General features: G+C 40.1%; 1 protein-coding gene across 1 annotated transcript in view; it reads right to left on the bottom strand.

Moving 5' to 3' along the window:
* The window catches only part of gphna (gephyrin a), a 45,705-nt gene continuing 31,485 nt past the window's right edge, over positions 1-14,220 (bottom strand). Inside the window, 13 exon segments of the mRNA XM_022192516.2 lie at positions 1-21; positions 23-135; positions 219-242; positions 245-314; positions 3,387-3,396; positions 3,398-3,488; positions 8,425-8,489; positions 8,899-8,972; positions 9,624-9,711; positions 11,073-11,194; positions 11,328-11,481; positions 12,478-12,536; positions 12,671-12,790. Of these exon segments, the coding sequence (XP_022048208.2) occupies positions 1-21; positions 23-135; positions 219-242; positions 245-314; positions 3,387-3,396; positions 3,398-3,488; positions 8,425-8,489; positions 8,899-8,972; positions 9,624-9,711; positions 11,073-11,194; positions 11,328-11,481; positions 12,478-12,536; positions 12,671-12,790 (1,011 nt within the window).

Below are 14,220 nucleotides of genomic sequence, written 5' to 3'. Positions count from 1 at the left end.
TCATAGCCGTCCGATGACCATGGACGTCCACAACCTCTCCCTTATGCAGCTCCACGTACTGCTCTGTTTTAGGAGGTAACATCAGCAGGCCGTTGGCGCTACGCATCGACATCAGCCTGCTGGACACCTGGTTACCTGGAGGAGAGAGAGAGAAAGAGGGATGATGGATGGTGACTCAGTGTGTGTGTGTGTGTGTGTGTGTGTGTGTGTTTACCCACCTGTGCTCTGTGCCCAGGGCAGCGCTCCTGATGATGCCAGGTTAAAATACAGCGGTGGTATTCTGGTCTGGGATCCAGCTTCACATCACAGGAAAGCTACGACACAAACACACAGAAAACCGATTCATCTGCTGTTCATGCTCTCTACTGACATTATTTTAACCCTCATCAGTGGCAAAACATATTAATCCACACAGTATTTCATCTGTTTCACATTGCTGTACCTGTCCATATCCTCTCATCAGACATTTTCCTCAAACATGTCGTCTATAGATACCAACATGAAAGAAACAGTGAAACTACTATTCAGTCAAAGTCAAAGTCTGCTTTATTGTCGGCTCTGCTACATGCGCACACATACAAGAGAACTGAAATTGCATTTCTCTCTAACCCTACTGATGACTACAAACATGTATTACTTACAGTATTTGTGTAAGAACTCCTGAATTGAAACGAAACACAATGCAAGCGCAGCATTCATCACAAGAGCAACACAAACATATATAAATAAAAGATGCACAGTCTGGCTGGGGTCTGCATGGACCCCAAATGATTTTTCTATATTTACACCACAAACCTGGTTGAATCAAACAAGCTTTGGTTTATGTGATGGAAACTATGTGGAGGACAACTACCTAAAGCGACTGAAAAATGCAACTTGAAAATAAAAGGATATGACAAGTTAAATGTCCCTGGGGTCTGCATGGACTGATGAGGGTTAGGGGTCATAATTATATCAAAGGACTGTTTAGATCAGTGTTTCTCCAGACATGATGGGGGGTGACTGGGAGGAAAAGGTCCGTCTACGTGGAACTAATTAGCTGAACTGTTGCTTTAACGGCCGCCTGTTTATCGCGGTGCACCACAATACTGAAACTGTGCTCTATATATACAGAGTCAGCCAAAACACTGCATACACACATCAGGAAAAGGAAAACTTGCATAAATATATAATTTGTATAAATACTTCTATACATACACACGTGGACAAAATTGTTGGTACCCCTCAGTTAAAGAAGGAAAAACCCACAATTCTCACTGAAATCACTTGAAACTCACAAAAGTTAACAATAAATAAAAATTTATTGAAAATTAAATAATCAAAATCAGCCATCACTTTTGAATTGTTGATTAACATAATTATTTAAAAAACAAACTAATGAAATAGGGCTGGACAAAATGATGGTACCCATAACTTAATATTTTGTTGCACAACCTTTTGAGGCCAATCACTGCAATTAAACGATTTCTGTATTTGTCAATGAGCGTTCTGGCAGCTGTCAACAGGTATTTTGGCCCCACTCCTCATGAGCAAACAGCTCCAGTTGTCTCAGGTTTGATGGGTGTCTTCTCCAAATGGCATGTTTCAGCTCCTTCCACATATGTTCAATGGGATTCAGATCTGGGCTCATAGAAGGCCACTTTAGAATAGTCCAACGCTTTCTCTCAGCCATTCTTGGGTGTTTTTGGCTGTGTGTTTTGGATCGTTGTCCTGTTGGAAGACCCATGACCTGCGACTGAGACCAAGCTTTCTGACACTAGGCAGCACATTTCTCTCCAGAATGCCTTGATAGTCTTCAGATTTCATCGTACCTTGCACACTTTCAAGACACCCTGTGCCAGATGCAGCAAAGCAGCCCCAAAACATTACTGAGCCTCCTCCATGTTTCACCGTAGGGACAGTGTTCTTTCTTTCGAATGCTTGGTTTTGAGTCTAATGACATAGAGTTGATGTGCCTTACCAAAAAGCTCCAAGTTTGGTCTCATCTGTCCAAAGGACATTCTCCCAGAAGCTTTGTGGCTTGTCAACATGCATTTTTGCAAATTCCAGTCTGGCTTTTTTATGAGTTTTTTTCAGCAGTGGGTGTCCTCCTTGGTCGTCTCCCATGAAGTCCACTTTGGCTCAAACAACGACGAATGGTGCGATCTGACACTGATGTACCTTGGCCTTGGAGTTCACCTTTAATTTCTTTTGGAGGTTGACTCTGGGCCTCTTTGGATACAATTCCAACGATCCGTCTCTTCAATTTGTCATCAATTTTCCTCTTGCGGCCACGTCCAGGGAGGTTTGGCTACTGTCCCGTGGGTCTTGAACTTCTGAATATGAGCCACTGTTGTCACAGGAACTTCAAGCTGTTTAGAGATGGTCTTATAGCCTTTACCTTTAAGATGTTTGTCCTATAATTTTTTTTCGGATGTCCTGGGACAATTCTCTCCTTCGCTTCTGTTGTCCATGTTCAGTGTGGTACACACCTTTTCACCAAACAGCAGGGTGACTACTTGTCTCCCTTTAAATAGGCAGACTGACTGATTAGGAGTTTGGAAACACCTGTGATGTCAATTAAATGACACACCTGAGTTAATCATGTCACTCTGGTCAAATAGTTTTTCAATCTTTTATAGAGGTACCATCATTTTTGTCCAGCCCTGTTTCATTAGTTTGTTTTTTTAAATAATTATGTTAATCAACAATTCAAAAGTGATGGCTGTTTTTGATTATTTAATTTTCAATAAATTTTTATTTATTGTTACTTTGTGAGTTTCAAGTGATTTCAGTTGAGAATTGTGGGTTTTTCCTTCTTTAACTGAGGGGGTACCAACAATTTTGTCCACGTGTGTATAGATACCTCTTTCGTAGTTTGATCAAATCCAGTTAACACTGTGTCCTGTTCTACGATGTTTTCCCAACAGATGACATTACCTCTATGAATGAAGCATCAACAAGTGACGTCTACTACAGAACGGAAATGTCGGAAGCCAGTGGCCTTTACTCTGAGCACCTCTTGTGATGGTAGAAGGCTGAAGGTAAGCCCTATTAATCTGGTGATGTCTGAATATGTTGGTATTGAAATATTCAATCAAGTTTTCCTTTTCCTGATGTGTGTATACGTTTATTTTGGCTGACTCTGTGTGTACATACACGGTATCTCACAAAAGTCAGTACACCCCTCACATTTCTGCAAATATTTAATATTTTCATGGGACGTTGCTGAAGAAATGACACTTTGATAGGATGTAAAGTAGTCGGTGTACAGCTGGTATGAAAAAATCAATACTAATATGACTGTAAATTTACTGTCCAATCAAAATAAGGCCTGAATTAAGCAGAATCGGTGTGTGTGTGTGTGTGTGTGTGTGTGTGTGTGTGTGTGTGTGTGTGTGTCTTACCCTAGCTTTATAATGTAGGTCTAGGGTCCAGAATGCCTTGCATCTTCCTCAGAGCAGGAATCACAAACAGGTTACAGGTCACTACTGCAGACACCGGGTTACCTACAAAACACCACAACACTGAGTTACTAGAAAGGAAAACCAACCACTGCTGACAGCTAAAGGACATAATTAGAGCATAGTAACTGCAGTCTGTGCATCACATGCAGTGTAAATGTTCACTACAGTCTCAGATGGTGCTGCTGTATTCATGTCTGCTGCCGACGTCTCTTTGCATTAATAGAACCCAGACAGACTCCTGTGATTTTACTGTACTCGGTGAATAAATGTATTCTGATGTTCAGTCCAAACCCTCGTGTTCAGACAACAAATCTCGCTGTCAGCAGAACCGCCTGGAAAGCTCTCCCTCCACAGCTCCAGCAGAAATGTGACGGAGCTGCTCGTCTGATCGTCCTGTTTTTCCGCTACATGCTTTCGGTTGAGTGAACCAGAGATAATGCTGCATTTATGTTGCACCGCTGATTGCCAAACCACGTCGCTGTCAACGGAGAAATTACTTCCACTTTAGCAGCTTTTGCTTCTTTCCACAGCAAACATGATTCCGCTTCCAGTGATTAGAAACACAGAAGGTTTGTCCAGCTGAAACACTGAAGCACATCCACTACAGAATGCTTTCAAATGAAGGATGGAGATGATCTGGAATGACAGATTCTAAAAATAAAGCTGAGCCGAGGCAGAAAGATCCAAAGTTTCACCTAAATAATGTGCAGGTCTGGAGAAGCTGCTTAAGGATTTCTTTCCAACAACAGAGGGACTCTATAACCAAATAAATCATCATGAAGTCAGCTGACTTCTGCGGCCTGTTAATCCTCTTTTCACTTGTTTCTGACTACAATGTGAACATAGCTTGATGTTAGTTCTGGATCAGCAGGAATGGAGATGAATGGGTTTAAGATGATCGTTTGGGATCCTCCATCAGTGAATTCATCTTCAGAGTTTGGACTCTGATGCTTAAATTTCACTCATAACATTATTATGCACACTACCGTTCAAAAGTTTAGGGTCACCTGCTGTTAAATGTCTTTATTTCTGAAAGAAGAGCAGCATATTTTCAATGAAGACACCATTAAATGAATGATAAATCCAGTCATCATTGTTAATGTGGTAAATGACTACTGCAGCTGGAAACGGCTGATTTTAATTTAATTATTTTATTTTATTTTTTTGACCTTTTGGTTGTATTTAATAGTGTTTCAGAGTGAAGACCTGTGAGCTGGAATCAAACCCAGGCTGCTGCATTTAGGACTAAAGCTCCTGTTCATGGGTCGCCTGCTCAACCAGCTGAGCTACCTGCGGGTCAAAATTGACCCGGTTTAAAAAAATATTTTTTCAGTGAAACTTCTGATGTCCACATTTTCAACATTTTTTTGGAAATCTTTGAACATTTTTTGTTGAAAATAAGAAATGTTAAAAATGTTTCTTAAGAACATTCACATAAAAATCAACCAAAATCCAGTGAATTTTACTGGATTTTGGTTGATTTTTTTGTGAATGTTCTTAAGATAATATTAGAAGTTTTACTAATATATATGTAATCACTTTAGATATTTTTAGGATTTTTTGGAAGATTTTTACTAAGCTTTAAAAATATTTACATGAACTTTCTTGCCAACTTTTTTTTTAAATTAAACTTTTAAGGGAATTTTTTAAGGAATTATTGGAATTTTCTTCCTGAAGGTTTTGCAAATTTTGCTGAATTTTTATTTTTTCAGACAAGGAAACAATATTTTTTGGTGCCCGTAAATGAAGAAATCAGGAGGGTTAATGTGGTAAATGACTATTGTAGCTGGAAACAGCTGATTTTTAATGGAATATCTCCATAGGGGTACAGAAGAACATTTCCAGCAACCATCACTCCTGTGTTCTAATGCTACATTGTGTTAGCTAATGGTGTTGAAAGGCTCATTGATGGTTAGAAAACCCTTGCAGTTATGTTAGCACATGGATAAAGTGGGAGTTTTCATGGAAAACATGGAATTGTCTAAACTTTTGAACAGTTGTGTACAAACTTCTTGACTGGAACGAAGCCCAACACACACCAGACTAAAGTAACACTATAGGTAAAATACCTTTCCATCACCATGACAACACCGCTGACGTGTAGCGCCAGCAACAATAGTGGACCAGCAGCACAGTTGTAAATAACTGCTGTGCTTTCCTCAAAGAGAGGCTTAAATAGAGGTGTATAAAGCCGGGATGTGAGGACACAGAGGTGGAGACAACGCTGTAGGTGGAGGTACGGCTACATGGAGGTTTATCCAATACAAAGCCGGTTCTTGTCATTTGGCCTTTTTAGGGAGACGTTCATCATTAGTAGCTGCAGCACAAAGCTCATGGAAGACACTGTTTTTCCCAAAATGAAAGAGTTTAACAGCGGGAGTATCACAACCAAAATGAGCTAAATATACCAGGATGATGTAAGACAACAAACATCACCTCCAGCTCGGTGCTCCTCTACTAGAGCTGGCTCAGTTCCCTCACCATGACCTCCATCACCACGGAGTCTGATTGGAAAGAAGCACAAACTAACAAGCATGTGACCCGCAAAACCTGGCAGCCAACCGGGAGATTAAGAGTTTGTCTTTGAATCCCTCAGTCTGTCCACACGGAGACTGGATGGTGATTGGAGGAGAGGAGTGAGTGGAGAAGTTCAACCAGATTAGCTGAAGAGAAGCAAAGCCTTCACCCAAAAACACGCTTCAGAAACGATGAAGGCTCAAAGCGCTGAGGAAACATTCATTCAGACAAGTAGAAGTGTGTGTGTGTGTATGTGTGCTACAATGACCCAGGTGTCACTTGAAATGCTGCATCTCCCTCCATCAGAGCCAGTAAACAGTCAGCTGACCTGATGAACAAACTGCTAGTCTTTAGATGAGCTCAGAAACTCGTCGTGTGATTTAAGCTCTACATGGTCTCTGCACTGTCTACCAAAAAGAAATTAAAATAAAAAAACAACCAAAGAAATAGTTTTTTAAACACATACTGCAAAATGTAATTTCTTGTCTTTTTGTCCAGTTGTTTGAGGAAAAAAATGACAGGAAACGTGTCCAGACAACAAGGACTACATGAGCATGGATTTATGTTTATGCCACATTCTATCATCCGTTATAAATAATTATTATTCTTAATATAGCTAATCGATTAATTTGACCTGGAACCTGAAAATTAAAAAAAAATATCCTTGGAATTAATTTCGAGGTTTTGCTAAAATTTTCTCCTCATTATGTAGCAGTGAGCTTCAGTAGCAGCAGTGAACGGCCTGATAGAGTTCCAGGAAAAACAACAACAACATAGAGCTAGAGAACAAGTTGATGTCTAGTTTCAAGGAAAAATGAAGTAATGGCCCTCGTCAGACTATTATTCAGTAGTACGGGGGTTCTTGTCTTACATCAGAGTTCCATTTCTATTAACTGATCATCTGACATCGATTTTCACCGTAAGTCGAAACTCCAGAGAAAGTATAAACAAAGTCATTCTGTGCATCAGGATATCAATCAGTTCTTCATAAAGTCATGAATACCAACGACTTTTATGCATGTATGAATCATTTTACTAGAAGACAACAGAATACTGTAAAGGACTGATATTGTTGTTGATGTTTCAATGTTTATTGTTCACGTGCCATGTTTAGGTAGCTCACTTCCGTTTTGTGTCTCGTTTTGTCATTTTGTGTCTTGTTTTTGTAACTTTTCATCTAATTTTTATCATTTTGTGTCTGTTTTTATAGTTTTCTGTCTTGTTTTTGTCAGTTTTCTTGTTTTATGATTTTCTGTCTCGTTTTTGTTGTTTTGTGTGTCATGTTGGACGATGGGCAGTACATGTTAAAGCAGAGAGCATTGTGGGAGTTTAGGAGAAACCAGCCGGACTTCTCTGGAAGATGTTTCTTGAAATCAGGACCTGGATGAGTTTTTTGAGGTTTCAGTGTTTATTGTTCGGTTCCAGATTTACCTAATGTCAGTGAACATGCCATGTTTAGTTAGCTCACCTCCGATTGGCTGAGAGTCAGCAGTAGAGAGAACTGGGAATGGCGGCTAATTCTGGAGCTAAGTTCTGGGATTTTTCCAGTCATTCTGTAGCCTGTGTGAAGGTTCAATAAACCAGCAGAGAACCAGATAAAGTCTCACTCATTCATCACAGAGGGTCACTACAATATGTTGACCTGTTTTTACAACTTGATCCATGTTGGTCGGTGTTTCTGTTCCCAGCGTTTTATTCTATCTAATTTCACTTCCATGGAGACGACTTTCCATTTTCTTCCAAGCATCAGAAGAGTCTGACTTACTCTGGGAGCCATAATGAAGGACAAAAAGTTAGTGAATGTAGCACAATCCAAGGTGGAGTACAACCGGAGGATGGAAACAAAGCCGTCTGATAGCGCCGCGTGACGACGTATTCATCCGCTGGTTAACTAGTTCCACGTAACCAGTTCTAAACGCTGTAGGCCGATGACGTTAACCGAGGACCTCCTGTATATCAGTGATTATTTAATATTTCTTTATTGGTATTACTTATTTTCTATTTTGTTTGTGTACAAAAATAATAGATGAAGGAGGGGTTGGAGGGAATAAGTTCATGCTTCATTCTACTCCTTTTCAGATTTGTTGGGTTATTGTTTTTTGCTTTATTTTTTGCGTGTGTTTGCTTATTTTTGCATTGTACTTAGTTTTATTGTTGTTTTGAATATTTAGATTCGTTTTTGTGGCTTTTTTCTCCTCTCATGTCCAAAATAAAAACATTCATTTATTCAAATGTTTGATTAATGTATGAAGAAAAGAATCACAAACATGCAGACGTACAGCTGATGCTTTATGTGGGTCTGTTTTTAGGTACAGATCACACAAAGCTTTAGATACTAATATTATCTTAATAGGTGTTTATCCAGGGTGCACTGAATAGAGGGTCCAGATAGACTGGATATGAAGAGACACACACTTAACTCCCAGATAACACACTCTTACTTCAGGTGTAAAGATAGTACCTGGCAGAGCAAAGATGAGCTTCCGAGTTCCATCAATGTCAACTGTGGCAAAGGTAGTAGGAAGACTGAGGAGTAGAAACACAGGTCATTAGTCAGAACAGCATCATGTAGTGGGAGCATTAGGACCAGAAATAGCAGCATCTGTAACAGCTCCGTTATCAGCACCAACACTGTCATAGTCGTAATAGTTTGAGTAAAAACCAGCAGGAACAACAGCAAAACATAACAGCACCATTAAAACTAAAGCTTCCAAATTCTTATGTTAGCACTGAGGATCTTCCTTTGGCTAAAACCTCGCTGAGGAATGCCTAAAGCCTTTTCAGGGTGTGTTAATATCTCCTCTATGCAGTAAAAACCATCTATCAGTGGAACTAGAGCAAGCAGGACCAGCAGTAAAACCAGTAGCTGAAGGAGCAGCAGTGACAGCAGAGGTAAAGGAGGGAACAGCAGCTGACCAGCCCCTTCCCATCTCACCCTGGCTTCATAAAGACTCGTCCAAAGTGGATCTGAGCATGAAGGTCAATATCCAGCACCTGTTTCAGGTAGTCCTGATGCACAGAAACAAACACACTCAGAACAATGATACTGTAAAACCAAACTTCAAATCTGTTGTTAGAGCAGAGAAATCAGAGCTGCAGGAAAAGCACGGAGGAAACACACAGGAGGTCCTCGACTTACGGCAGAGTTCTGTTCCTACGGTGTGACGTAAGTCGATTTTCACAGAACGTCGGAACTCCGTTGAAAATGTAAACCAAGCCACTACTGCATCACAATATCGATAATTTTACATATTTGTACAACTACAGTAATGACAAACAGTCATTGGCTCACAATGAAACACAGCTCAGCAGGAAAATACCGGTAAAAATGTAAACTGTAAGTCTGACTTAAGCTGGGAGCCATAATAAAGTTAGTGAATGCAGCTTAATCTAATGTGGCGGCAAATGTAAACAAAGATGTTTTATTGCACTGTGTACCGACTGTACATACAGTATTCATCTGCTCCGCTCGCCAACTAGTTCAAAACAAACAAAATAAAACAAACGGCATAAGTTAAACCGAGGACCAACCCGTAATCAGTTCAAATGAAACAACATAAGTCAAGGACCTCCTGTATACTGTAAAAAGACTGATTCTTATTAAAGATGAGAACATCTGCTCAACGTGTTCTTTAATTAGAGGAGACAGGTGAGCGGTACCTTCTCTCCCATGGATACTCCCCCTGAGGTGATGATGACATCGGCACGACTGATTCCCTCATGGAGAGCTGACAGCAGGTCATCAGGGCTGCAAACACAGAGAGAGAGCAGCTCATGGAAAACAGTTGTGGAAAGGAGCTTTGTCAAGAAAATTACCCTGCTGATGTCACAGTGATGTCATTAGGATTATGTCGGACTGGACGGCATTAATTAAAGGAAAACCTGTGACTAGAAACTAGGGATGCGGAGTCTGAAAGGTGTGGGTGCTGGACAGTAAAAGAGGTATAAGTATGTGGGAGACGATCCAGCATGTTTTGGAACTTGACTCACATTAAGCACTCAGAACATATCTGCCTTTACCACTTTATAAATCTGCCTCCTGTTTGTCACCCAGCTCTATCACAGGGTTAGGGTAAATGTAGCAGCATCAACCTTAAAAAACACCGGCACGTCATCTTTAAAAAAATAAAAAATGACACCATGTATCGAAGCCCACACCTCCTGAAACTGTAAAAACCTTCAACCTTCCACCGGTCCTTTAACTACTTATCTGTGACGTGTAGCTCCACTGAAAATATCAGCAAATTTAAAATACTCATATGTCATCAGATCACTTCACCTTGAGTCTCCTTTAAACATTTTACTCCAACAACACAAACAAAAAAACTTGCTTGCACTAGATTCTGTAAGAACAGAAATAATCCTGTGTTCCTCAATCTAACCCTGAAGCCAGCAGTGACTCTGTGTGACACAAATCCAGAGACTTTTCAGCTGAACTGAAGTCTGTGTGTCCACAGACTAGAGCTATAGAACATAGAGGTACATCTTTTCTGGTATTGGTCACAAATCTGACATGTTTATATGTTGATATCAGGTTTTTCACATCATTATTATTATTATTATTTTTTTTTACATTTTTGTAAATTAAATAATTAAAGAAATTCAACTTTATTTTAAAAAAGAGGCTATTTCAGGGTTTTCTCTCCTTCTAGCCGTGGTTGGACTGTTTGATAGAGGTGCAGGACTCTACAGGGTGGGCTAGAAGCACGTTTACAACTATTTCACCGTTTGTTTCATGTTTTAGATTTAATTTATCCAAACCATTATTCCATATCTCTTATTCACATCTGGAAATGTTATGAAACCGTTTCTTCCAATTCTGGTTTCGACTTTTATGTTTTGGGTTTTTTTGTACAGGGATTGTGAGCAAACATCAGAGCAAAGAAAGTGGAGGCTAAAGCAGTGCTGGAAGTGTGAAAAATGCAGAGCAGGTGAGCACATCATGGCAGGAGCCTTTACCACTCTCTTCAAAATAAACTGTTTCAATGTAAGTGCACACCTACTGAGTGTAAGGAACAGTTTGGGCTTCAAAGGGTTAACTGGGTTTGTCTAAAACCACAAAAATCTGACAACAAAATGGACAGAGTGGGTTTCTTTTGAAGCTCTTACTTGTCTCCAACAATGCCCAGATTGATGGTGGGGTATCCATGTTCCTGGATGGTGGCCAGAAGAGTGGAGCGATTAGAGTCTCTGATCTTCCCTGGGTGGAGATCATCCTCTGGATTCAACAGCTACAGACAGAGACAGACAGAGACAGACAGACAGAGACAGACGGACAGAGTCAGTTGGTGTACTGATTGACTAGTATTAACTCCAAGCACTAGGAGTCAGTACTAGCATCTGCATCCGTTAACGTGCACGTACCTCATTTCCAGTGGACATGACGGCCACCACAGGGAACTTGTGCACGCTGACCTCGGTCACTCCGACAGTAGCCAGCAGGCCGATCTCTGACGGGCCCATATGAGTCCCTTTAGCCAACACACACTCTCCTCGCCTGATGTCGTGACCGATCGGCCTGTAGAAACAAAACGCTTCAATCACAACCAGCTCATGGTTCTCTGATGCTGATCTCATAGCATTTACACTACTGTTCACAAGTCTGGGGTTACTTGTAAATGTCTTTAGCAGTTTTTTTCAGTGAGATGAGTGATAAATCCAGTGTAGACATTGTTAATGTGGTAAATGACTATTCTATCTGGAAACAGCTGATTTTTAATGGAATATCTCCATAGGGGTACAGAGGAACATTTCCAGCAACCATCACTCCTGTGTTCTAATGCTACATTGTGTTAGCTAATGGTGTTGAAAGGCTCATTGATGATTAGAAAATCCTTGTGCAGTTATGCTAGCACATGGATAAAAGTGAGTTTTCAGGGAAAACATGGAATTGTCTGGATGATCTTAAACTTTTCTCCTGAAAGTTAAGACTATGATGTTGTAGGAAAGGCTTTTAATTTGAAGGAGCCACAAATCCAAGGGTGGAGGTTGGAGGACTTTCAACACATCGCTTATTATTAAACTTAAATTTCATTTCACTTGTTTATGTTTGATTTTCACTCACGTTTTGATCAGATTTAGGAAAATATCACAGTTTAGTTGACATTTAACAACAATAACTAGTTGTTTGAGCTGAGGCACCAAAATTTCTTGGTTTCATTTGGAAAAATATTAAAATAGTATGACTTGTGTTTAAATATGAAATTTTCATCAGGTTTGGAGCTTTTTCTCCATTTTTGGGAGGTTGCCAGGTTGGTGAGTTGTTTCCCAGCTAAAATACACTACCATTCAAAAATTTGGGGTCACTTAGAAATGTCCCTATTTTTGAAAGAAAAGCAGTTTTATCCAATGAAGATAACAAATGAACGATACACCCAGGGTAGACATTGTTAACGTGGTAACAATGTCTACAGCTATTCTAGCTGAAAACAGCTGATTTTTAATGCGTGACCTCAAACTTTAGAGCGGTCATGCAGTTTCCATTTGGTGTTTTGTAATTCTGTTTTCATTTTACCTGATGTCCTGTCCGGGCCGGGCCTGGACCATGATCCTCACCTCCAGCTCCTCTGTGCCCTGAAACAAACAGACCATCAATATCACTGGACCTGCCAATAAAACATAAACTTTATACACACAGTGGGTCAGTGGTCCCAGCAGTAACCCTGCTGTTAAAATGAGGCAGCGTTAAAGATAAGAGGTGTTCTTACATCTTCAGACTCCCTCAGCAGCTCTGTATCTTCTACTTGGACCACAGCATCAGCTCCACAGGGAATCGGAGCTCCGGTGGTGACCCTCATCACCTGACCTGGCATCACTGTATGGGTGGGCTGTGCACACACACACACACACACATTTAGCAACTGTACATTTACTGCAGGAGTACACACTGTACCAACACTGAAATATGTCAGGATTTCTGCTGGTTTTGGTAATGACAGTAGTAGTGTTAACAACAGCATGACCAGAGGAAGCAGGAGGAGTGGTAGTACTGGAGGTGAGGTTGTTGTAGTATCTACAGTAGTACAGTACTCCTTTAGCAGTGCTTTCATGGTGGTGTTATAAACAACTTGTTGATCTTCTAGTTTCTGGGACAAAGTCATTTAAATTACAGAATAATGTCAAATTTATTCTAATTTAAACATTTTCCATTCAGTAAAAGCATGTATTCTAAGTTAAAAATCCATGTTTCTATGATTAGATGTCAGTAGATTAGTCTGTCCTGATCTAAAAACAAACCAATGTCAGTGATTCTTACAGTAACCTTCATTTTCAGCCATGCAGTCACCTGATGGCAGTAGGACAGTTATTAGTAATAAATGTGCAGCCTGTAATTTGTACTACGACGCAGCATAGTGTAGCTGCATAGAGCTGTCCACTGTTTTCACCTTCATTAAATTAAGACATCGTCCTGCCACAAATAAACAACACACACTATTAAACGGATCACACTGGTCAGACATCACTCAGTCTGTACTAGAGGAGTCAGACTCATTCTAGTTCAGGTTCTACATTCAGTGGACCGGACCAGTACAATCACAGCATAATGACCTATAAATAACCACGACTCCAGATGTTTTAGCACAAAAAGTACATCCTGAAAATGTTCACATTTAATCAACTGTCTTTTTACAAAACATTTTGAACAAGCTGAATTTTTACAGAAAAATAAGTTCAGTTTCATCAACATTCATCCTCAGTTTATCAGTTCCACATTACAACTTCCAGATGACAGAGTGTCTGCAGAGGAACACAACATTTAGTCATCTGGAACTGAACCATAGTGGATTTTACAACTTGTCAAGATCTAGAATGTATTTTAAATTCCCATTCATTTCCACATCTGTGAAATAATCCTGACATGCCATAGCACACAAACTAAAGTGGGAACTATTAAGGAAGAAGGTTAATTTATCCCTCTGCCTTGTAAATGCAGAAAATGTATACATAAAAAATACATAAAAGTTGTGTCAGTGCATTAACAGTAGAGTTCAACCAAACCAGACTCTGCCTACTGAAGCTGCTGATTCACTTTATATCACACAATGTTCAGTGTCTTTAAATATTTTCACAGTAAGGATTCATTTTCACTGCTGTCATTTTTTTCATTTTACAAAGTCGTCCCACAGGCCGGACTGGACCCTCTGACGGGCCGGTTTTGGCACACAGGCCCTATGTTCGGCACCCCTGGTCTATACTATAGGTGTCAAATTAGCAGGACTAATTAATCCTGTCAATAACCGTCTCCTCCAGTATTTAT

This window comes from Acanthochromis polyacanthus, chromosome 1 (genome assembly GCF_021347895.1).
Source record: "Acanthochromis polyacanthus isolate Apoly-LR-REF ecotype Palm Island chromosome 1, KAUST_Apoly_ChrSc, whole genome shotgun sequence".
NCBI classification, from domain to species: Eukaryota; Metazoa; Chordata; class Actinopteri; family Pomacentridae; genus Acanthochromis; species Acanthochromis polyacanthus.
Note: the sequence above shows the minus strand (reverse complement) of the source record. Positions and strands in the feature narration are given on the sequence as shown.